A 24,600-nucleotide genomic window follows, 5' to 3' on the forward strand; every position below is an offset into this window, starting at 1 on the left:
CGCTTGTGTAGGTACCGACGTTGATCTGAAACATTCATATTAACTGCTGCACGACCTAGCGACAAAAACTAATTAAGCCCTGTTTTTTTTATATGCACACAGTAGAAATCAATCCATAGGAAATTTCTGCGTACGGAAATATGTCGCAAACGCAAGTACTACTCATGCGCGCTAGTACTCTCTATCAATGATAGCTTTGCTATTAGCTAGCCACTGTGTACGCTGGAATGCATGCATGCATATGCACACGCCAATGATGTTCTGTTAGCAAGTCGATCTAGCCAGCATTTCTACTGCATCTAGGGATATATGCATGCATGTACGCGATCGAGCATGAACCTGCCGAACTTAACAGTCCATTAATTAATTAGGTTTGGACTGCCAATGACCTGCCGACGCATGCAGATGAGTAAGTAGATGCCATGAAATCGAACACGATCGACGACTGAATCTCTGAATATGTATCGCACAAACAGGAGACATGATACCGACGTACACTCCGATCAGTTCCTCTCCAAATACAATAATTCCCCACGTACGTACAATACTATTTACTCGCGATCAATTACTACTGCTGCTGCTAATAACTTGATGATAGTACTGTACGAACGACGACTGGTGTGTGCAGTGCAGGAGTAGGAGAGCTCAATTATACTCGAGAGACAATAAATTCGGAGGAGTGGCTAGTTACTTGTCGCCGTTGCTGCACACACTGCATGCACAGCGTACAGCGCAAGCTAGCTCTATAGCTACCGGGTGTGGCCGGCCGGTCAGAGGCTTAAGTTGGGTTGCCGTATTTAAGGCTGCGATAACTACGGCGCCCCGTACGCGTACGTGCACCGGCCGGCCGCGCTCGTCGACGGCGCGCGTACACTGACCCCCGCCGCCCGCCGTAACTTCGTCGGCGAACGGAGCCGGCCGACTAGCACCGGATATTAAGATTTTCTGACGAGGTCACTGGCATGTAAATCCTCTATTTTATCAGTAACTCAAAATTAAGGAGAAGTAATTAAATTTTAGATGATCTCCTTCTTCGCCGGCACCTCCTACGGACCTGCAATGTGTGCCTGCGCCGCACTGTTGATACGGACGCGACTAGTGACTGTGAATCGATCAATCGAGTGCTTGCAGTTGCAGCAGCGGATAATGCATGGAATACACGCATGCATCGATCGATCACCCTCACACCCACTCTCTCTGGCTCGCCTATATCTATATCGATTGTACATCCTGGCGTGTCAACATGCGTGGGCGTATAATGTGGAGCACAGTGTATAATGTATAGTACTAGGAGCAATGCTCCGGTGCTTTCTACTTGTAGTATTATACTACAAGTAAAATTAATCCCGACCGTTCATTTTAAAGGGTAGATTAGTAATCTCCTAATATATATTAGGAGTAATTTTGGCCGGATCAATTTTCTCTGTCTCGGTCGGTCTTGGCTTGATCGCGTCAGGTCCGACGCAAGCACAACATCTCGCCCGACGCACGTTGCTAATCACTACTCCTCCCAGCACGCGGCGGCGCGGCGCGGCGCGGCGAAACCCTCAGGCGTCCCCTCCTCCCACCTCTCACCTGTCTATCCGTTCCCCCTCCTCTCCTGTATTCCACGCCGGCATCCTGGTTCGCCGTCGTGGCCTTCTGTCCGCTGCGAGTGGCCTTCCGCGCGCGTCCGATTCCACCGGAGCCCCTGCGCAAGACCTGAGATTCTTGGCAGTGCCCACTTTGGAGGATTCAATCCATTCCGCCGGCGGGTAGTGATCTCCATTCCGTGTTGCCCCGATTGTGTGGGCTGCGGCCACTTGGGAGGCAACTGCGATACATTCCGGCTCCCCGGTTCCCCTCCGTGCGTGCCCGAGTCTTGTGGCTTGCATGGCGAGCACCTCCTCGACCGCGAGCAAGGCATGAGATTCAGAATATGCAACAGTGTCGCTCGCTGCGTGCTGCCGTGGAAGGCGTCGCCGGCGAACCTGATAGACCGCAATGCTCAGAGGTTTCAGCACATCCGTGCTCTCGGCGGCGTCAGGACACTGGATCGGGCGCTGAACGATGCATGCGGCATACCCGATCTGCTAGCTCAGGATGGTGGCCGGCGATGATGTCCGCACGCTCTCCTGCGGGCATGACTTCCACGAGGATTGCAACACTGCAAAGTGGTTCAGTGACAACAAGAAGGCCTGCCCAGTTCATTCTGCTTGTAATATTCAGTTGTATGGTGTTATGTGTCGAATACTTCATTGACTAATTGACGAGGTTTGAGATATTGTTGTTTATTGGATCTTGTGACTGTCCCAATATATTCATTGTTCAGTAATGGTTCAAGTAAAAAAGAAAAGGTGAATAGTGAGGGACTACTAGTAATGTCAATGTGTTGACCATGTCAGTGTGTTGTGCATTTTTTTGTGTGCAACTGTGATGGGGTGAGAAGAGTCCAGGCAATTTGAACTGAAATATGCCATCCTGCTCCTGGATCAGTAAACAAGTTGTTTTGCTCCTGAAAAAGTGAGACTGAAAAAATCTGATAAACTGCTTAAATGAGATTTTTCACTATCAGAGTTTTGCCCATATGTAAATTGCATTTCAGTCAGAGCTGTAATTCAGGATTTGTTTTATATTTCATACCATTGAAACATCTAATTGCATTTTGTCATATTCTGGTGCTCTGAATCATCGCTACATGATTCCTTTCTTTTGCTCATATGGGGGTAGCTAAGCGCTCAATTGCCACTAGATTGAATTTTTTTTTCAAGTCATAGGACAATGTCTACTAATGGGGGCTTAGAACATCTTGATTCACTCTTTGCTGCAAACTCCCTGGTCTACTGTCGTGTTTATGCAAAAGCATTTGCATTAGCTCCGCGGCAGCTAGTGAAGTCATGCACAGTCCCTATTCATGTAGCATCCAAACGCCTCATTCCCAAGTCCCTTAGCCGCTCGTACGGTCGCCGGCGGCGACCAAATGCCACCGCCTCACTCGAGCTCCGCCACCGCACATCGCCGGCTGCCGTAGCTCATTTCTTAGACAATCCGAGCCGTCCACCACATCCCCATACTACACTCGTTCATTCACAGTTGCCCATTCCTCCTACCTCGCAGCCGTTCGCCGGAACCCGTCGAACGTCGTCCGCTGTCCAATTGCCCGGCTATCTCCTCTGTCTTGGTCAAAGCTACATGGCAGGACTAGTCGTCCGCCGTGGGCAAGGACCTTCAGCGGCTCGGCGAAGAGGAGAAGGGCCACCCTTGGTCGCTAGAGAGGGAGGAGATGTCGATCGCGCTGGAGATGATGGAGGCGGAGAGGGAGATGCACAGGCGACGAAGTCGACGATGGATGGGGTCAGGCGCTTGAGAAGGGCGAAGGTGTAGAGTTACTGAATAATAATTTACAATAATACCCTTACGTGAATTATTATCTATGAACAAATATACCCCTCCATGTTTCTACTACCACTAAGCGTGGTGGTAGTAGAACTAGATCTCAACCTGACGATTATATACGATCAACGGCTCAGATTATTTTCTACTACAAGTAGAAAGCACCGGAGTGAGGCTCATAGTACTAGTATTTGTCTAGTAGACTACGTCTATACTAGTTACTCTGCTGAGTACTACTGTTACTGTTGATCGATGGTTGAGATGCCGTTTTGCCCCTATGTTGTTACGCTAACGCACTGTTTGTGTCACTGTTATCAGGCCCGACTAGCTAGTTAAAGTATATAGACGTATATGTGCATCTACTTTGGCGTGCCAATTAATCCACCCGTGTCCGTGTCCGTTTTTATGCTGCACAGTTTATTTACTGTCAAGTGTATCTGTCAGCTGTAACGCTAGCTTAATACAGTTCCCCTGCTAAATCAGTTTTTATTGAGACCCTACCAAATCAGTTAGAGCAATGCTCCGGTGCTTTCTACTGGTAGTATTATACTACGAGTAGAACTAATCTGAACCGTCTATTTTTAAGGGTAGATTAGTAAAGTTCTGAGATAGATTTGGGATAAATTTGGCACTTAATTTATTTCTCGTCGTGGATCGCTCGGATGTTTCAGGAAAAGCAGCGCTGCCACCGCTTCCTCATCCATCGCATTCGAGCGGAGGTGGAGAGAGCGACTCCTTCCGCTGCCGGCGCTTGTGCATCACGTTCCCTTCCGCCGGCGGCAATACTCTCCGGCGCCCCCTCTTGTTCTGTTCCCTTCTCTGCCGGCGTCCGCTTCCCCGCCGCAGGAGCTTCTGGCGCCGCCCTGACGACTTCCGGCGTGCGCACAGGGGCGGTGGTGCAGAGGAGCCCCGCATGGTTCTACCTCCTCTCGCGCGACGCCGCCGGCGGCGGCGGCAACTGCGACGACAGCTACAGGCGTGCGTGGAGCCGGCTGTTGAGGAGGCTGGTGCGGGAGAGTAGGAGTTTCTGTAGCCTCAGCATCAGCAGGCACGGTAATGTTAATTTTCGTGGATGACTTCACCAGAATCAAGAATCTGATTCTGAATCTGAATAAGAATTTAATTTGGACATGGACAGTATGCTCTATTGCTATACCAGAATCAAGAACCTGAATTTGCTATGAAAAGAAGTAGCTAAACTTCCGTGAGCCTGGTCCATTAAATTTGTGGTTTGCTTCCTCTTTACCCGAGCTAATGTAACGTGAATAGGGCCATCTCGCTGGAATTCTGCGTGAAACCCATTCCAGCGATCCAGTTCATGAAGCTTCCCCTTGCGAGTCGTCGCGGTGGCGAGCGGGTGGCGGTGGTGACATGGATGGCCAGCAGGAGGAGCAGCACGCGGGGCGGCGGCAGCTGGAGCCCGGGAAAGACGAAAATATCCCTATGCAAATAATTTTTTATGGACAAAAATATCCCTCTACAATTCTACTATCATTAAGTGTGATGGTAGTAGAAATAGATCTGAACCCTATGATCAAATGAGATCAACGGTTCAGATTATTTTCTACTACAAGTAGAAGGCACCGGAGTGGATCTCAATCAGTTAAGACTTTTAAGTTGCCAAATCAGTTAAGACTTCTGAGTTAGGCAGGGCGCGCCTCGGTAGTTCTGTTCTGTACACGCCGAGTCGCTGGAATTTTTTTCATTTTTAAATTTTTACTTTTTAATATTTACAGAAATATTGTACCATCCAAAATATTTACAGAAATGGCCCCTGCCGCTCAAGTGGAGGGCGTCAAGGTGTGCGCATGTTGCACTGAGATCCCTTGCCGCCCTCTACAAGGGTTGCAAGGGGGCAAATGTAATTTCGCTATGCTAAAAATGTATTTTTCTAGTTTTTTTTTCATCTTATGCGTCCCTCACGTCACCCTGCCGCCCTCCCCGAGGGCTGCAGGGTCTACTTCTGTAAATATTTTCACCGGTACAATATTTCTGTAAATATTAAAAAAATAAAAATTTAAAAATGAAAAAAATTCGAGTCGCTGACCGTCTCGTACTTTCGCTCGGCCTGTTTGACATCCACTGGCATTCTACACGGGCTCATTTTCCGGCCCAGCTAGGACGGTGCGTTTGGACGGGCCCGGCTTAGAGTTTTGGGCTGGCCCGTTTGGCCCGCACGAGTTGTGGTCCGTTTTGGCACGAGGGTTTTGAGTTTATTTTCTTTTTCATGGTATATATATCTTGCTGGCTGAAAAATATGTGCTGGGGTCAGCCATCGGAAGAAAAGATCAACTTGGTCGAGTAGGCTGCTGCGATTGTAGTACACGCAAGCAGCATCTCTGGAAACGAAGAAACTGTCGTCTTACGGCGGTTACAGCTGAAAACCAACTGTTTTTGAAAGAAATTCATGAGAATTCAAACATGAACATGTAACGTTTCGTATGGTTCATAGATAGAGTCAACGCCCGGACTCCCCAAGGTTGAACGTATTCTCACTCTATTACATCGACCTACCAACTCTTTTTTTTATTATAAAAAAAACAAAAACAAAAGCTTCGAAACGCAAAAGTCGCCTCTTTCCTTCTCCGTTCAAAGCAAGCCCACCTCGTTCCTCCTCCTTTACACCTTCCTCTTTTCCATCATCTGCACGCGTTCGTCCAAACTCCGAAACAAGAAAGCTCAAACTCGATTTCGAAATTTTCGAAGCCCCAATTCTCTCCTCCCACACGCGGAATCGATCAGCGCAGCGCAGGGTAGGCTAGGCGTCGGCGTGCTGTGATGGCGCCGGTGGTGTCGGCGCTGGCCAAGTACAAGCTGGTGTTCCTCGGCGACCAGGCGGTGGGGAAGACGGCCATCATCACCCGCTTCATGTACGACAAGTTCGACGCCACCTACCAGGTTCGTTGATGTCGCGCGCGTCCCCGATCGATCGATCTTACGCGCTGGAGAGAGTTCCAGTTTTTTTTCTTTTTTGGGCAAGGTTTGTTCGATGAATTTGACGGTGTTCATGTTGTTGCGGCGGCGGCGGCGGCGTGCAGGCGACGATCGGGATCGATTTCCTCTCCAAGACGATGTACCTCGAAGACCGAACCGTACGGCTGCAGCTTTGGTATCTGAGATTCTGAAAACTCTCTCTCTTTGTTTTTCCCCTATCATCATACTCTGCTTATCAAGCTTGTCCTGCTTACGAGAATTCAGTTGGTGCAGCTTAGCTGCTGTTACTTGTCCGATCACCGATTTTACTCTGCACAACCTGCTTTATTACCATATAATCCTAGTGCCTACTAGTTTCGAAGTCTTGATTTTTAGTCTCAGTTCCACCCTCAATTACGTTGATTTCGTTTTGCTGATGGAGGCAATATTAATGCTCAATTGTTGCCCTTTTTTTATCCTTTCCTGGTGAACTGAAATCACGCGCACAAGACAATTCAGCTAGTGAAAACTGGGAGGTTTTCAGCTAGTAAAAACCGGGAGAGTTTTATGGTGATGATAATGTGCAGGGATACAGCTGGGCAGGAGAGGTTCCGGAGCTTGATCCCAAGTTACATCAGGGATTCTTCTGTGGCAGTGATTGTTTACGATGTGACTGGCAAGTTAACTTCATCTACACCCTTTTCTCTCTGCTGTTGTAACTAGAAAGAATTTGTGATCCTTTGCCCTCCAGTGCTCTTGTAAACTACAGTGCTTTTGCTCTAACAAGGTTGGCACCTATTCTGAACATGTCACTGAATCAGGGATTGGCGAATTGCCGATACCCTTGGAATACAAATTTATCAGAAAATATAATATAATCCACTGTATATTTGTTTTGTGGTCTCATATCGTCCTTGTTTTCAGACAGGCAGTCCTTTTTGAGTATATCGAAGTGGATTGAAGAGGTAAATACACAACGAGGCGGAGATGTGATCATCGTCCTTGTTGGAAATAAAACAGACCTTGTTGACAAGAGGTTAGTATCTGTCGGTATTTAGTTCTTAAATCAGCAGTTCATTAAGTTTACATAAAAGTACCAGCTGCTCCCAAAATTAAATAGATCCTCTGTTCTGTTCTGATGGATAGTATTCACTGATCAAATGAAATAACGATATAACTCTGTCTTCAATTTGACAATTTTAATTCAATCTTCTGGTCTTGGTAATGTCCACACGTCAACAAAGTACGAAATATCATTTTGGCTAATACTCCCTCCATTTTTAAAATACAAAACACTGTTGAGTTTTTGACATACGTTCACCATTAGTTTATTCAAAAGAAATTATATAATTATCATTTATTTTATAACTTGATTTATGGTCAAATGTTTTTTTAAGCATAACTCGAATTTTTTTATATTTTCACACAAAAAAATTTGAATAATGACTTGATTTATCGTTAAATGTTCTTTAAGTATGACTTAATTTTTTATTAAAAATGAATAATGACTTGATTTATGGTTAAATGTTATTTAAGCATGACTTGATTTTTTTATTTTTTAAAAAAAATTGAATAAGACGAAAGATAATTATTTTTTTAAAAAAAAAAGTCAACGGTGTGATATATTAAAAAATTGAGGTATATCAGTTAACCTACTCCTTTCTGTCGATTGGAATGTCAACAGGCAAATATCCACTGACGAAGGAGAAGCCAAGGCACAGGAGCACGGCGCCATGTTCATGGAAACCAGCGCAAAAGCTGGATTCAACATCAAGGTCTCCAGCCTTTACTTTGTTTCACTTTGACAAGCAAATCTACCACTGTTCTTGTCCATCATTGCTCAAAACACCTGATGGTAACTGATTGAAAACTTGAACCACAGCCACTGTTTCGCAAGATCGCTGCATCGCTGCCTGGAATGGAGGCGCTCTCATCGGCAAAGCAGGAAGACATGGTGGACATAAACCTACGGCCTGCTGCCTCCGGGCAAATACCTTCAGGGGCAGAAGCACAAGAAGAACAGAAAGCAGGCGGTTGTTCCTGCTGAGAGTTTTGTATTCAGGGAAATCGAGGTCGCTTCAGAGTTCAGACTTCAAATTAGTACACACAGTGAATTTCAGGTAGCTTGGATTGTCAGTGCCGATTCGAGTATAGAGAATATTTATGTGTAATTTTTAACAGCGGCATCTAGGTTTGAAACAGACAAAAATTCCCTGAAGTTTCTATGTTTTATACCGCATAATCTATGGCCAAAGCACCCCAAAAAGGGTAAAATAAAATAAAAATCGCCGTTGCCGGGGATCGAACCCGGGTCACCCGCGTGACAGGCGGGAATACTCACCACTATACTACAACGACATTATGTGCCGGACAAAGAACTGTAATTGTCCTTAATTTTGGAAAAAAATAAACATGCTTATATAGAAAACCTATCTGTAATTCTGTACTGAAGTTTTTTAAAAAGTAAATTTCAGAGAACCTATAAGTTGTGCCAAAAGTTTAAAATACCATATATATTAGGATATATTATGATTTGTGGCAACCATAAACGGATAGCTACATATAAAATCAAACTAAAGTGAGTATTCTCTATAACAAAAAAGTGGGCAACAAATTTAACATAACTCTAAATGGTTAGTTGCGTATAAAATCAAACTAAAGTGAGTATTCTCTATAACAAAAAGAGGTCAACAAATTTAACATTACATACCAACTAACTATAAATGGATAGTTACATATAAAATCAAACTAAGGTGAGTATTCTCTATAACAAAAAGACGGAAACAAATTTCATGAAAATTATGATTTTATTTATTTTAGGCAATACTATGATATTTTTTTTTCCTTCTAGTCGTATCAAAGCACAAGAACTTAGCTTTAGGATTATGAAATAATATTTCATTTAAATCTCAATTAGTTTTAGGATATATGAAACAATACTTTTTAAAGTAGTGAAGAGTCGTTAAAAACCAACTGCCTTAATCAAGAAATGAATAATTAAAATTTTCATAAACACTTTATATTTTCAAATTTTAAGTAAACAGCTACTGTACTTTACATGTATTGGGGTGGGCCATAATATATAGGGTCATACACCACTAGTCATAATATTTAGGGTGCTATGTAACTATTGACTATAAAACATGGGTTCTCTAAAATATATTCATTCATTAATTAATTATTTTGTGATGTGCTTGACTTGAAAATATCTCACTACATTTTATTTATTAACTATTTGTGCTCCTCCCATCAGCGACTCCATGGCCCAATGGATAAGGCGCTGGTCTACGGAACCAGAGATTCTGGGTTCGATCCCCAGTGGAGTCGTTCTTCTTTTTATTCACTCTCTTTATCTGTTTTTTTTTTTAAAAAAAAAAATTTCTGTTGTCAACACTTTACATTGTAAGCATTGCCTTTGCATCCAAAGTAGGTGGTTGACTATACACAAAGCACACGAAAGTCACGTTCATCTTGGATTCATTTCCCCATCTATGGCCGTGTTTAGATTAAAAAACTTTTAGCCAAAAATCACATCAAATATTTGACACATATATGGGACATTAAATGTGGGAGAAAAAGCCAATTGCACAGTTCGCATGTAATTGTGAGACGACGCCATGATTTCATAATATGATGTTATAGTAAACATTTGCTAATAACAAATTAATTAGGCTTAATAAATTCGTCTCGCAGTTTACAAGCGGAATCTGTAATTTGTTTTGTTATTATTCTACGTTTAATACTTCAAATGTGTGTCTATATACTTTAAAAACTTTACGCCAAAAAAACTAGGGAAAATTGGAACGCAAAATTATAATGGCATGGTTCCAATTTTCCAAAAAAAAAAAAAAAACTAAACACACCCTATATGCATCAGCCGGCTAAAATGCCAATTCAAAGGGATACCAGAGTGAAACAGTCATGACTCCGTGAGCGTCAGGATTCAGGGTACCTTTGCATAGCAAGAAGTCGTACTTACACATAAAACAAATGCCAAGTCAAAGGGATACCAGAGTGAAACAGTCATGACTCCATGAGCGTCAGGATTCAGGATTTCAGGGTACCTTTGCATAGCAAGAAGTCGTACTTACTCACAAAACACTACTTACACACAAAACACCAGAAGTACGTTCGACGAGAGTGAAGCATGCCAATTTCTCCGACCCACACAACATTTCCAACGATGACTTGAGATGTTTTGGAAAGTGTACTCTTACCAAAACGCATAATTTTAGTTCGTTCGTTCAAAAGAAAAGTTCAAAATTTAAATACCTTGAGATGTTTTCTCAAGTACCTAAAATTTGTCTACCAAAATATGGTGACGAGGCAAATTTCTCTACCAAAATATGGTGATGAGTCACTCTTCACAGTTCAAAGTCCCAATAGCACAAGCATCTATTTCATTTAACCAAATTGAAGAGGAAATGCTCTTGGAAGATGCAACTATGTAATATAACACAGGTATGACAACTTTGACGAAATGTAATGGTCACTCCGTTTAGCACAACCAAAAAGAGTATTACAGAAGATACAGAACAGGCAGTTCAGAAAGAACTAGAAATTTTAAAGAAAATACAACGCTACAGCGTTGCCGGCGTGCTGCAAAAACTACATGACGATTCTACAGCCTGGTTATAACCTATAACCAAAACCACCTCCTGAACTCCGAAGCTTGTATGGCAGATACATTATAGTTTAACAGCTAGTGCACATAAATAAACAACAAAGCCTTCTAGGTACCACAGATTGTACACATCTCATCTCCTGGAGAGGGCACTAGGCATTCACTTGCAACCTTCTTGGTACCACAGATTGTACACATCCCATCTCTTTCTTACCTCCTAGAGAGGACTTTAGAGATTCTCTTACAACAGGGATTGGTCCGAATAGCTTCCTCATGGGGGAGGATTGCGTTAACAAGAGCGCTGCGGAGATGGCCCTATCAAGAACAGTAAGATTAGAAGATGTTGAACATAATGCGCTGTCAAATTCAAAAGAACTAGTACTTACCCTGGTCTGCACAAGAGCCGTATGAATGACATAGTTTGCGTAAGGGTCTTGCAGCAGTTGCTCAAAATGGGAGGCTGAGATTAATTCCCATATTATGGCAGCTTTGTCATCATCTGGGAAAACCTTCAAGCATTTCTCCACCACATTGCTGCCCACCTTTTGCTTCGAAAGATACACATAATTTCCTTGAAACAGAGATGCCAGCTGTGCATTTGCAAAAGGAATTTTCAGATCCAGGACATATTGGATCACATAATTCCTGTAATAAGGGGAAACAGGAAAGAATTTTAGTTTGTGGATTTACATGTCAGCGAACATCATAAAAATATCAATAAACTAATCTCAAAGTACGAACATAAATAAAAATCCTTTATGTGGAGTCCTTGACTAATGACTACAAGATAGATTTGGTTGCAGATGTTTTCAACTCAAGTCAGCAAAGAGTACACGTTAAAACATTCAGAGAATTCTTGTAGTGAGTGTCAGCACCGTCATAAATGATCTGTTTGTGAGATGCAACAGATTACGTCAAGCACTGAGAATTTAACATGCATATATACATGAGTTATGAGTAATTTTTCAACAACACGTGTGAATGGCTAAGCTGCTATCAGAGTGGTTTGGGATGTTCAGAAGTTTTGAATTGTTATACATAATTGTCAAACAGAAAAAATAGCTTTTTAATGTGAGAAATGAGCTACAGCATTAAAAAGAAATAAAGCACTGACATGGTATATGGATAATCTACATTTTGAAGTTCTAATTCATATACAAGTGTTGAGGAAGTAGGAACATTTCAAGAAGCTACATACATACTGTAGGACTAACTCAGTACATAGGTGTTAGAGAACAAAATTTGGCCAAAATTTTAAAACTTCCATCATTTATTTTATATTAGAACAAATTTATAAAATCTATTAATGTGTTTACACTTACCAATTGTTATGTTTTTAAACTAAGTATTTGAGAAATTATTGAAGATCAAAGATTTAAAGGTCATCAAATATTAAGAACCAGAGGGAGTACTAGACAGACAAATACAGTTTTAGAAACAAGCACAAAGTAGTAATTTCAACTCAGCAGTACATTATAAGATGCCTAACAATGAGAAAAGGTTTACCCAAATTGATCTTGAGCAAGATATAAGCCATCAGCACATATTTGCATAATTAACTTGATTTGATATTCACCATATGCATTTGATATGCAACTTTGTAACACACAGCAGCCATGGCGATTTATAGCCATTTCAACACAATGGGTTGCAGCAGCTTCAAATATGAACTGTTAAAAGAGAGTAAAGATCTTCACACATATTTTTTTGCAGAAGAATTTCATAAATTCCACACAGAATAGTGACTTCTCTGAATTTTCAACAAGAGCCAACAACTATGGAACTGAACTAGTGAACTTTATAACACAATATCTGTTCTCTAACAGAAGACATTGAGATATTTATCAATTGTTAAGAGATTGTATTTGCTCCATGAGCAAGTTTCTATGTAAACAGTATGAATATGTTTGTTCCTATAATTTTTCTAAGTCAAACTTCTTTAAGTTGACCAAGTTTATAGAAAGATATAGTGACATCTACAACACCAAATTACTTTACTTCAATCTGATAGAGTATCGATGCAAGTTTCAGAACATGATGCTAGGTATAGCTACAGTTTCAGAAATGTTTTGCTCCAGATTGAGAAAATTGTATGCAGACTGAGAAAATTGTATGGGATAGGACACAGCCAATAAATTCCATGTGTTTAGAATGTTGCTCTAACTTATGGTGTGCAACTGTCAAAACTACAACAGATAATTCTCAAATCAATGGCATAACAAGTAGTAGTCAAGAAGAGTTAACAAAAATCAGTTTGCAAACTAGATATTTGCCAAAGTACCTTGTTCTCTTCTGCATCAAAATTTTTCAGGCATTTTTGTATAACATGATTACCATTAGGATCATTGACAAGATGAATAAAGCCTGGTTGTAGAGCCGAAATAATGAGCATGATCTGCTTCCTGGTTTTAACAGTCTCAATCAATTTCTGTATCGACCTTGTCCTGAAATAAATGAAAAGAAATCATCACCATTCATTGTGTCCAGTAGCTATTACAATGTTAGCATCAAAGTACACTTGGTCCTGCCTAAAGTTACAACATTCTCCAATCAACAATCGGCGCTTTCTTTTAGTAAGTTAATAATGGCAGATCATATTGAAGTACATATCAGTTTTTAACAAAAGATCATTACCCGTGCGAGTTTAGAGAGACTCTCAGCAGCTTCACAGGGTCCTCAGTCAGTACAGCAATAATTCTCAGCCTCTGCTCCTCATCACACACATCTAGTAGTTTCTGTACAAGATAATTTGCAAACGAGTTGGCCATAAGTTCAGGAATGTGGTCGATGATACCTTCAAATATCAGATCGGCTTGATCTTTCCCTTCCTCAAACTTTTGTTGCAAGAACCGGCACCCATTCTGGTCCTTGGCCATGAAGTAGATATAGCCCTTGGCTCCAACCATGTTCTCATACCTCAGCATCCTAGGACTCTCCAGCTCAACTATGTTCTCATACATCAGCATACCAGGACTCCCCAGCTCAACTGACCTATTGTTGACATGCTGCTGAAATCTCCTCTCCTTTGCACGGTTCAGAAAAGGCACATTCTTCCTCCCATCACAAAATGGCTCCATTTGATTGAAACCACCTTTCATGTACCCAATGTCTCTCGCTGCTGCAACACTGTATTCGTAGGGCGATTTTGGCAAACTTCTGCCACGGGAGTCCAGGGAAATCTGACCCGTACCAGCGTACCCCCAGTTGTGTTCTGCACCAGACTGTCCAGGAAGCAAGACCGGTCGAGCATGATCAGGGTGCACTAGCCCTTGTTCCCAACCAATGCCGGAGCTGTTCCTAGTCCTAGTGTACATGAAGCTGCCAACACTGGTACCCAAGCTTGGAGGGAAGCCGCCGTAGCCATCCAAGCCGACGTCCACTGGAAAGCACTGAGATGGGGCGACATAACCGGACGCCATGGCCTGATCAGCTAATACGCCGGGCTCATGGTGAAGCGAGTAACCCGGCTCCCCAAAGTTGTAGCCATTGTTATACGCACCGTGCACCGCGGAGACATCTGGCAGGTACACGTTCTTGGCGGCGGACGCCGGCGAGCCCTGCGGCGGCATGAGCGCTGCGGCGAGCGCGTCCGCGGCGGGCGCGTCCCCGACAAGCAAGCCGTCGAGCTGGCTCGCCAGCCTCTCCGTGTCCTCGTCGGTCGTCGCCTGCACCATCGGCGACGGCGAGCGGCCGACGAACCGGTCCGACCCCGGCGACGGCGCGCTACCGGCGGACGTGCTCGACGCCGGCGACGACGCGAAGCCCCCCGATAGCGGCACGTGGATGGCGCCGCGAGCGCCGCCCTGCTGGCCACCACCATCGTCGCGACGGTTCAAGACCAGGGGGAAGCACGGATCCCCGCCGTAGCGCGCGGGCGCCCCCGCGTGCGCATGGTAACGCGTAGGTCCATGCAAGCCGTAGCACTGGGCAGCACCACCACCACCACCGCCGCCGCCGCCACGGCCACCGCGCTGCCCATGCGGCGCGGTGACCTGAGGGATCTCGCTGAGCAGCAACTCCATCTCCCTCTCCTCCGCCGCCGCCGCCGCCACCACCTTCGCACACATCATCGCCACCACAGATCAAACCACCCAAAAGATCAACCCAACCCAAAAAAGAAAACCCCACCGCAAAATCCGGTCAGATCAAAACTCCCTGGACTGAATCAAGAGTGGGGAGACGGCCAATCCGCAGATCGCGTAGACTCGGAGAAGGGGGGAAATCAAATCAATCGGGAGCAAGCAGCTAGAGCATTGGGAGGCGGAGGAGGAGGGGGAGGTGGAGAGGCCGGTGAGGCATGCAAAAGGGGAGATGCGCCGTGCCGCACTAGCGGCGGGGGGGTTTATATAGCCCCCCAACCCCCCCGAGATGCCTGGGGTTGCCTCCGCTCCGCGGCCGATATACGCGTATAACGATACAATCCGTTATTATACGGCGTTGCACGTACACATACGGTTGAGGTGATGAGAACAAAATATCTGAGATCTTTCTATCGGAATTTTCGAGTTTGTAGGAGGCATCAGACCTGAAGATTATTACTGTTTTACAAGATTCAGCTAACATATGCTTGGCATCTAAAACGTGATTCACGATTTTTGTTTGAAAAATATATTTACTGATGAGAAGCCTAACATGAAGGAGAGGCTTTTGGCGATAGTATGTGAATAGCCGCGTGCTGAGTTTTGTGCTAAATTCTATAGTAAGAAATATATTATAAACCAAAACTTTATCATACATCGAAAAAAAAATACATCAATGATTACCTATATATCAATATTATAGTATTTGGTATCACGTAAAGACTATGTGTGTAGTTTTTGGCGGGATAATTACGACCACTCGTAATTAAGCTGATGCATAACACACGATATGTGGGCCCTTGCCCTTCCGTACCAAGGGGTATCTTGCCTCATACTAAATTGTCTAATATAAATATTATGAGTTCTATTGGACCTAAATAATTTAAGGGACCTTTAATTTATAGAAAAAATATAGAAAATTTAAAAGATTTCATTCATATGAAAAGAAACCCTATGAAAACCTTAGAAACAAAGGATTGAATTATATCATATCCTTCAAAATTCCTATGAAATGGGCAATCCTCTTAAAATAATTCCTTTAAATCTATCATCTCATCTGATTCATATGTTTTTCCTGTGATCCAATCAAAATGTCATTTCTGTGTTTTACAATTCTCTGTTTTATATTTATATTTATGTTAGAATCATATATTTTTTCTATTTCTCGGTTTTTCCATTCTTATGATTCAAAGGCTAAAGTTAGTATGGAGACATCGAATTGTCCTCTCAAAGGCTCATATAGCATATATCATGAGTTCTTAACCCTGCCCTGAGTATTTTATAGAAGGATTTTCCGCCTAAGTACAGATTATCCAATGATTATTTAGCGCTCCTTAAAATTAGTGGATTATCATGGTCCAGAAAATCTCCGCGAGAAGAGCCTCATTTTCTGGCAATCAAACACAGTACTCCTTTTATATATAACTTTTCTTATATATACAGGTAGCTTTTAAAAATAATGGAACAACAATCCAATTCACTGGACCGTACCATGCGTATAGGTGATGCTAAATCTACTGGTGGAAAATTAGGAGGCGCGGTTGGATATATGACTAGGGTGGTTTACTACATTTCCAACCTATCAATTTATCAATTTTTCGTGAGGAATAACCAATACCTTACCAGGATTCAACATCTATCTATCACCTACACACACAAAAAAAAAACAACAACAAACCACACATACCCACATATGACTCCTACAGTCTTAACTTTACCAAAACTCATGGTATGAATCCTTACTAAAATTTAGCTACATTAACTTTTGGAAAGGTTTAATTTGTCCCTAAAACGAGACATACCTGGAGTAAACCCTGATAACCATAGTAAAAAAAGCCGGACCGGTAAGTGATCCGGCCAACCTCTCGGTTCAACGGTCCACCGGTCCAACCAGTGACTCGGGCGGTCGAACCGCGGTTCACAAAGTACATGTATATTACATATTCACTTATATACACATGTTGTTGGATGGCCTGATGGCTAGCTCTTTGCTCTTGTAACCTTTGGACCCAGGTTTGAATCCCACGTAGCGCACCATTTCTTGCTATTTTTGCCAAAAAAAAAAAAAGACCACCAGCTGCACCAAATGGGCCTTTAAACAGCCGACTGTGGCCCATTAGTATGGCTAGCCGGTCCAACCAGTGCCGGTTTAGTGTCCGGTTCACCGAAAACCGGCCGGTTCATCTGGTTCAGAGCGGTTCGATTGCATGTTCGGTCTTTAAAGGAAACCGAACCGTGGTCACCTCTGGTTCCGATTTTTTCCGGTCGAACCGCCGGTCCGGTCCGGTTTTTTCCACTGTATGCTGATAACAGGACTCAGGCCAGGCACTCAGGCAGACTCAGCCCAACCAACTTTTACCAGATTTCACAAAGTTGGGCTCATCCCTGGATTTACAGCCCACAAGCTTTGCTGGGCCGGGCTTGGTTCTATTGGGCTGGGCCGAAAACGAATTTAGTGAACAAATCCCAAGCTCCGAACCCACCCACCACGTACGTACGCCGTCGGGCGGGCGCCGCGTCCGGCGACATGCAACCCGGCAAGGCGCCACCATCCAACAATAGGAGGGGAGTCGCTAAAAGCGTGTGCCGTTGGCGCGCACGGGCGGTCCCCTTTTCCCTCCAAATCGCCCGCGCGCCACCCGCCCCCGCCTGATGCGACGCCCTCCGCCACCTCGTTCTTCGCCTCTCCCTGCGCCTCCTCCCCTCCCCGCCTCGTCGTCTCTCCCATGGCGGAGAGGAGGGCCCTCCCCCCGCCCGTGCCACCCGCCTCGCCCGACCCCGCCGCCTCCTCCGGCGCCGTCTCCACCGCCTTCGGCTCCCCGCTCGACCCCGTCGCCGCGCGCCCGCACCAGCCGCGCGACACGTACGTCGTCCACGTCCAGAAGGACCAGGTATACCGCGTCCCGCCGCCCGAGAACGCCTACCTCGCCGAGCGGTACCGCGCGGAGGGCGGCGGCGGCGGCGGCGGGAAGGGCGGCGCGTGCTCCCCGTGCGCCCTGCGCACGCTCGGCGCGGTCCTCGCCGCCGCGCTGCTCCTCGGCGCCGCCGCCGCGCTGTCCGCCGTCGTGCTGCGGCCGGACGCGCCGAGCTTCGTCGTCGACAACCTCTCCGTGCACACCAACGCGTCGCGGCAGCACCACGTGGCCTACGACTTCTTCCTCACGGCGATCAACCCGAACAAGGTGACCGCGCTGTGGTATGGCGGCCGCGGCACGGCGAGGCTGGCGCACAAGGGCAACGCCCTGGCGAAGGGCGGCGTCGGGGAGCCCGAGGACGGCGGGGAGGACGCCATGGGCTTCAACGTGCTGCTCCACGGGACGCAGCGCGACGGCCGCACGCCCAGGGCGGTGGAGAAGGCGCTCCGCGGCTCCAAGGGCGCCGTGACGCTCGACCTCGCCGTCGAGTTCGCCGTGCAGGTGCACGCCGGCGCGCTCGGCTTCGAGCGGAGGACGCTGGCCGTGTCGTGCCACATCACCGCCGCCGGGCTGAGGAAAGACGTGCACATCTCCTCGCAAACGTGCAAGAGCCGCTTTGGAAACTGACGACATGTACAACGAGCTTGGATAGGGTCATACGAATTCGTGTAAAAATTGCCAGACTCTTTGATGAGATTTGCGTGTAAATTGTTTACGAACCAAATTCTGGGACTTGACTTGGCGTGAATTTTGGACAAATGTTCTCAAGCTTATGTTCAACTCGGGGACTAAAGCATCGATTCAATTACACGCTGGGCTAGGCTGGACTCCGCTCCGTTTGGAAGTAGCTATAGTACTTTTGACAAATTTTCAGTTAGAAAACCTCTAAATATAAGTATAGTATGATTATAGGTGTAGTTATGTTGTAACTAAGACTGTAATTACATTGTAACTTATATATAAATAGCATGTAATTACATGAAAAGCGTTCGTGGCCAAGTGGTTAGCCCACGCAGGCTCTGTATCTAAGGTCGCAGGATTGATTCCCTTCCTCGTGTGGGCAGTGTGATCTTTTTTCCTCACGCCGATCTGCACGAATCGTAGACACGATCTAACGGTCGACAATTCGAAATTTTTTAAGGGGAAAAAATTGCCGTACGTAGTATTAGCAAATCCGCTCCATTTTGGGCTTCTCGAAAAGAAAGACTACTTTTGGGCTGGAATTCTTCGTGAATTCGTGTAGTTTTTAAGTTGGAATAAGCACGTGGGTAGTTCACAATTCGGAAGTTTTTTTTAGCAAAAATGCTGTCACAAGTAGTATAGTTTTGCGTCAAAAATTTTTTTTTAAAAAAAATGCGTAAAAAAAAAGTAGTATAGCAAATCCGATCCCTTTTTGGCTTATCGAAAAGAAATACTACTTTTGGTTCTTCGTGGATTCGTGTAGTTTTTAGTTGGAACAAACGTGTGGGTCTCACGTACTGACTTAGCACGTTAACATATCACGTGAGCAGAAATTGCTTTTTAAACTATCCAATGAGTCGATTTGTATCGATTTTCAGAGATGCAAGAGGCATTATACCCCTTTTTAGTATTGAGGGAGGCGATTCAATCGGAACAACAAAGAAGGAAAGTAAAATAGACTTTGCTTTTCAGCTCAGTCAGTTCGCGAGGTCCTGAGCTATTGGGCCTGGCATACCAAGTATATTCAGGCCCAACACGAAGCAACAAGAATCGCATGCAATAGATCGATCGATCGCCTTGTCAGGAACCATGCGAGGCCTTGCTCTGCCGGCATGGTGACTGACAATGACAGTAAAATTTATGCGCTGCCGACATGGATGGCTGATGGCTCTCGATCGACGTTGATATGCGTGTATTTGTCCAGGACCATGATAATTGTTAAGATCAGCAGCATGGTACGCGCATGATGGCAGGTTCACTGTTCCAATCTGCAGGTGCAGAGTTTATCATAGCTGAGGTTCATGCATCATCATGGTCACTGCTTCACTTTCAGGTTATCCCATTTCATCAGACACCTGTCTCATTCTGAATCTTGAAGCAAATCCGACTACTGAATTTACATTTTTCCCCTTTCTAATGTATGAGAAGGAGAGACGGTAAGGACAACTCTGAAGTCTGAAAACGCATATAAACTGTCTCTCTTTTTTCTCTGACTTTCAGAGTTCGGCTAGTGGAAACCAAAGCTAGTCGACCAGATCAACATTCTCCGGCTGGTGCTCCTCGCAGTTCCGGCCACAAACCTGAGATCAAAATCCGCCGGTTGCTGCGCCAATCTCTCACTGGTGATCTGGTCAACCAGGCAAATCAAATCCAAACAGCTTATGGAGTCCTAGCTTAACAGTTAACATTATGATTAAAAAACTGAAAAGAATGAACATCTCTCCTTTTCCTTTTTCTTATTCGAAGAAAAAGCATGCAGAGCTCGTTCACTAGAGTCAACGGCTACTGAGCTGAGGTACACTGTGTCACTGTTGTTGTAGTGTTATGTCGTGATCAGATAATTTGTAAATTGTAATTAGATACATCATCCCTAAGGTTAGCCTTTTCCTTTGTCAAGTGTATCTTCTTGTCATGACCAACTCATGGCCTGGTCTGGATCATGGTTGGGTAATGGCTTCTCCCTCCATAGCAGCTACCTTTTTCAAGAGATCATTTATTTAAGCGTTGAACTAATCCTTGCATTAGCTCATAACCTTTTCCTTTTTTCATATTCTGCCCTTTGAAATCACCCAACAAGTCAACCCAAAGCTGTGACAGTGGACCATCAGGGATTGGTATGGCAGTGGCAGGTGGCAACATAGTGGACTTCTCTGTCCAATCTCCTTGAGTGCCTCTGCAGCTCTGCTAATATAGCACCGTGTTGACTTTGGGCCATGGGTGATTATGGGGGTTGACCTGACAATGGCTGAGCATTAATGCTTTTCTGCAATCTCTGGCTAGCGCCATGAGAGGATATGCATAAAAAAAACATGAAAGGTTCATTCCATGATGGACTAAAGCATGAAAATGACCACCAAAAGAAAGTTTGAGATAGACCATACTGATCTGTAAAGTGACATATACCAGCCGGAAATGTAAGTTGAGCATTAGTAGTTTACAATTAAGAAAATATATCATCACTCGTAAGGGCCTTGATGTTGATGTTCACACCTTCTCACTTTCTCAGTAGGGCTAGAATTTATGGCTGTAAAATATAACTCTTTGTTGTAGCTAAGATTGTGATTACTGAAAGTAGACACAATATTATTATGTAAATGTGTTTTTCCTTAATTAAACTATTTTTTTGGGAAGAAATTAAACTCTCCTTTTGATATTACAGATAAGACAAGGGTGCTGATCAAACTCATGTGAAGTCCTCCAATGCATCAAAGATAGAGCTAACAGCCATCTTCACGAATGCGTTTCTCAAGGTTCATGCATCGTCCAAAAGCAAGCAATTGTTTTGCAGCAACGACAAAGTTAAGCTGAACTCTGAACAGTGTACAAGTACAATGAACTAGGAGAGGAACTATGTCCGTTGTGGTTATTGGCAGCTAATGACAACTTAGCTTCTCTCTCGTGTTGGGGAATTGGATTAGCATTATATTAAGCCAAAGCAAAGTAGTGATAACGTGGAGAACTGACTTGCCCACATGACTCGTTAGTCCTAGACAATCATAAGCAAAACAGAGATCCAGATGCTTGCACTTCTCTGCAGTCACAGATAAATATTTAGCACTGTTAATCAGAAGGTAAGTGCATTTGTTACAACGGCCAACAAGCCAGCATTTAGACTAGGTTTTCAGTCTTGAATTCAAATTTTATAGCCTCCATCAAATGTAAAGAAAGCGCAACAATGAAACTAGTCTAGTTGGAATCGTATAGTTCCAGCGGACAGAGATTCGGATAGCAGTATAGCACCATAGGAATGACATGCTTGAATCATCAAGGAAAAAAAAAGGTAAAGATAATTGCCAAGTGATGTCTAAGAAGCTTACATTTGTAGAAGAATATCAAAGTTTACGTACTTTTGTACATTTCAAAGAACCGCAACATCTCTAGAGAAAAAAAGCAAGCACCTTTTTGTTTCAGAAAAGTTCAGTTGACATCTGCGCAGGTGAGTACTGGGACTTAACTCTATCATACTGAGAAGAAATCTGAATTTGGTTTGTTCATATCTTCAAATAGGCGAAACGGCAAACTGTCTGCTATTTTCTGTGTTAATATAATATCGAAACATATAATTCTCCTGCATATTCTTGTAAATATACTTCATCGTTCAGATACCAGTGGGTAAATACTAGTGCATGTTGAATAGACGGCGGGCAACTCAAATTTGACTCTCTATGTTTTTCTGTTAGGAATAAAACTGCACAATATACTTTTTTACTAAATAATTTCTTATAAACTCGTATATCACATTCGATTTTTCCATCTCTCGTTTGAACTGCAACATATATATGTACAGAATATGATCCATTAGACGTTTGAATGTGCTAAAATGGTTCTTTATTGGATATATGAACTACTACAATGTAGAGTTCAAATATTTGGTATATACAATGAAGAGTTTGCATGCAGGGTTGCACAACTCGCAGAAACCAAAGCACTGAGACCTCCTTCCTGGCAATGCCATTGAAAAAACCAAGCAGACCAGGGGTTGATGCTACAGAATCGATGGCATGATCAAACCCAAAACCTAGATTAACATGTAGCTAATCAAGGAGAGCATCACTCTCTGAGTTGTGAAAATGTTCAGGACACCAAGAGCTGGATCAAGAACAGGGAGAGGAAGAAGATTCAGCCACTGCATCAGGAAAGGATCGCGTCCCAGTCGATCTCCAGCGACGGGTACTTGTGCAGCAGGAAGCTCTCGGACTCGTCCCATGGCGCCTCCGAGAAGTCGAGCAGCTGCATCTCCGGGACGACGTCGGAGGAGCCCGTCGATGACACGTCGCCGTCGGCCGAGGAAGAGCTCTCGGAGGCGGAGCAGACGGGCTCGCTCTTGACCACCGGGCTCTCCGAGGAGAAGAAGGGGCTTGGGGTGTTCGTCGCCGTCGTCGACATCGTCGTCGTCGTCGCATTGCTCTGGGTTTGGGGTTGGGGTTGGGGCAGGTCCATCCCGTGGCAGATGGCGTGGAGCTTGGCGTCGACCGCGGCGTGGAGCGGCGGGCCGAGGTGGGCGCCGCCGCGGCGGAGCTCGGGGAAGTTGAGCCTCGCGGACTCGCCGCGGAGGCGGAACGCGGCGCTGTCGTACGCCAGCGCGGCCTCCTCGGCGGTGTCGAAGGTGCCCAGCCAGAGGCGGGTGCGGTTGCGCGGCAGGCGGATCTCCGCCACCCACTTGCCCCAATGCCGCTGCCTGACGCCGCGGTACAGCTTGACCGGCGCCCGCGCCGCCGCCGCCGCCGCCACCGCCACCGCGCCATGCCGCTTCATCGGCAGCGGCGGCGCCGCGGCGAGGCAGCCGCTCGCCGCGCCCGGGCGGCGCAGGCGCTGTAGCTGCGCCTGGACATGGAGCACCTGCGCGGGAGTCAGGTAGTTGGCGCCAGCAAGAAGCGAGCTCGCGCTCTGCTCGGAACACGGGTAGGAGAAGGACACCATGGACGGAGCAAGCGCGCCCATTAGCTCCTTGCTATCCACCACCATGTCATACATCGCAGCAGGAAGATTGCTGCCACGGCCACACCAATCCACTGTCGTCGCCATGGATGGATCAAGAAATCAAGAAACGAAACACCGATGATGATTTGAAACGAGCAATCAACAGATTTACTGAGCTGAATTCTAAGCTGTTGCTGAAGAGGCAAATGGTAGATGAGCAAGAGCAGCCATGGCCGGGCTCTTTTATAAGCACGCGGAGCGGCGGGAAAGTGGGTGCTAGCCAATGGCGTGACGCCAGGTGTCCACGCTGATTTGTTACCGCCACCTGCCGATCCTTCTCCGCACTAGGACAATGGCTCTCCAGGCAGGTGCCGGTAAAACGGTGGACACCTGGCGGATGCTGATTGGTCGAGAAGTGGTTTTGACCTGGTAAATCACACGGATCTAGCTGTCACATGGTTGTCGAGTATACCAGTGGCCAATGGGCGTGAACTACGCGGCAACCTGCGTGCCACCGGTGAGCTCGCCGAGGAGTGTTAGATCTCGTCGCCGTGATCGAGCTAAAAAACCATATTTCTTCAGCCAGTCAGATCCTAGGATTTGCGAGGCAAACAAAGCTGAAGTATTTCCTCTATTTTAAATCAGCTATCGTTCTAAATTTATCCTAATTTAAATATTTATATTTTTAACGACTACTTTTTAAAAATTCACACAGTTTAACAAACATCATAAGATCTACCAATCACCATTATAAATACTTCTATAGCATATAATTCTTACTACACGATTTTTTAAAAATTAATGGCCAAGATAAGTTTAATTTAGAACAAACCTCTAAATTGATAAGTATAAATTGTAACGGAATGATTACACATAGTCAGAGATGTGTCATGTGTGGCAATATAAAAGTAGTGCTAGTACTCCCTCCATACTCGTAAAGGAAGTCCTTTAGCACAGCGACACGGTCTACAAAATACAACTTTGACTTTTTATTTCTATAAAAATATTTATTGAAAAGTGATATATGTTTACTTCTATGAAAGTATTTTTCAATACAAATCTATTCATATAATTTTTACATTTTCAAACTCAATAA

General features: G+C 44.8%; 4 protein-coding genes and 2 non-coding genes across 7 annotated transcripts; 3 read left to right on the forward strand and 3 right to left on the reverse strand.

Moving 5' to 3' along the window:
* Nucleotides 1-5,993: 5,993 nt before the first annotated feature.
* On the forward strand, nucleotides 5,994-8,503 carry LOC4331906 (ras-related protein RABH1e). Of its 2 annotated transcripts, none has more exons than XM_066308684.1 (6): nucleotides 5,994-6,270; nucleotides 6,411-6,481; nucleotides 6,873-6,965; nucleotides 7,214-7,321; nucleotides 7,970-8,060; nucleotides 8,168-8,503. In XM_066308684.1, exons 1-6 carry the CDS (start codon nucleotides 6,151-6,153, stop codon nucleotides 8,330-8,332), a joined length of 648 nt encoding a protein of 215 aa, XP_066164781.1. In that variant the 5' UTR covers nucleotides 5,994-6,150; the 3' UTR covers nucleotides 8,333-8,503. The 2 variants fall into 2 exon arrangements, with proteins under 2 accessions (XP_066164781.1, XP_015628223.1); XM_015772737.3 differs by having other exon boundaries at nucleotides 6,873-6,961; nucleotides 7,210-7,321.
* Nucleotides 8,504-8,571: 68 nt separating this feature from the next.
* Nucleotides 8,572-8,643, reverse strand: TRNAD-GUC (transfer RNA aspartic acid (anticodon GUC)). Its single transcript has one exon. It is a non-coding gene; the product is annotated as a tRNA-Asp (tRNA).
* An 896-nt stretch (nucleotides 8,644-9,539) lies between these two features.
* Nucleotides 9,540-9,612, forward strand: TRNAR-ACG (transfer RNA arginine (anticodon ACG)). The gene has a single exon. It is a non-coding gene; the product is annotated as a tRNA-Arg (tRNA).
* Nucleotides 9,613-10,717: 1,105 nt separating this feature from the next.
* Nucleotides 10,718-15,224, reverse strand: LOC4331909 (putative pumilio homolog 7, chloroplastic). Its single transcript, XM_015774504.3, has 5 exons — nucleotides 13,544-15,224; nucleotides 13,191-13,353; nucleotides 12,416-12,579; nucleotides 11,296-11,554; nucleotides 10,718-11,224 (listed from the first exon to the last, which is right to left on the reverse strand). Exons 1-5 carry the CDS (start codon nucleotides 14,977-14,979, stop codon nucleotides 11,120-11,122), a joined length of 2,127 nt encoding a protein of 708 aa, XP_015629990.1. The 5' UTR covers nucleotides 14,980-15,224; the 3' UTR covers nucleotides 10,718-11,119.
* A 2,312-nt stretch (nucleotides 15,225-17,536) lies between these two features.
* LOC107275449 (NDR1/HIN1-like protein 13) lies at nucleotides 17,537-18,651 on the forward strand. The gene has a single exon (XM_015773978.3). The coding sequence runs from the start codon at nucleotides 17,715-17,717 to the stop codon at nucleotides 18,528-18,530; it is 816 nt and encodes a 271-aa protein (XP_015629464.1). The 5' UTR covers nucleotides 17,537-17,714; the 3' UTR covers nucleotides 18,531-18,651.
* A 3,744-nt stretch (nucleotides 18,652-22,395) lies between these two features.
* On the reverse strand, nucleotides 22,396-23,719 carry LOC4331910 (ethylene-responsive transcription factor RAP2-13). The gene has a single exon (XM_015773644.3). It carries the CDS (start codon nucleotides 23,607-23,609, stop codon nucleotides 22,716-22,718), a length of 894 nt encoding a protein of 297 aa, XP_015629130.1. The 5' UTR covers nucleotides 23,610-23,719; the 3' UTR covers nucleotides 22,396-22,715.
* Between the last annotated feature and the right edge of the window lie 881 nt (nucleotides 23,720-24,600).

Source organism: Oryza sativa, chromosome 3, assembly GCF_034140825.1.
Source record: "Oryza sativa Japonica Group chromosome 3, ASM3414082v1".
Taxonomy (NCBI): domain Eukaryota; kingdom Viridiplantae; phylum Streptophyta; class Magnoliopsida; order Poales; family Poaceae; genus Oryza; species Oryza sativa.

Coding starts and splice junctions, on each gene's coding strand:
- LOC4331909 (XM_015774504.3), bottom strand. CDS start 14,979: ATGATGTGTGCGAAGGTGGTGGCGGCGGCGGCGGCGGAGGAGAGGGAG. Junction 13,354..13,543: donor GTCTCTCTAAACTCGCACGG/GTAATGATCTTT, acceptor CATTTATTTCAG/GACAAGGTCGATACAGAAAT. Junction 11,555..12,415: donor CTTGCTCAAGATCAATTTGG/GTAAACCTTTTC, acceptor CCCTTATTACAG/GAATTATGTGATCCAATATG.
- LOC107275449 (XM_015773978.3), top strand. CDS start 17,715: ATGGCGGAGAGGAGGGCCCTCCCCCCGCCCGTGCCACCCGCCTCGCCC.
- LOC4331906 (XM_066308684.1), top strand. CDS start 6,151: ATGGCGCCGGTGGTGTCGGCGCTGGCCAAGTACAAGCTGGTGTTCCTC. Junction 6,271..6,410: donor AGTTCGACGCCACCTACCAG/GTTCGTTGATGT, acceptor GGCGGCGTGCAG/GCGACGATCGGGATCGATTT. Junction 8,061..8,167: donor AAGCTGGATTCAACATCAAG/GTCTCCAGCCTT, acceptor CTTGAACCACAG/CCACTGTTTCGCAAGATCGC.
- LOC4331910 (XM_015773644.3), bottom strand. CDS start 23,609: ATGGCGACGACAGTGGATTGGTGTGGCCGTGGCAGCAATCTTCCTGCT.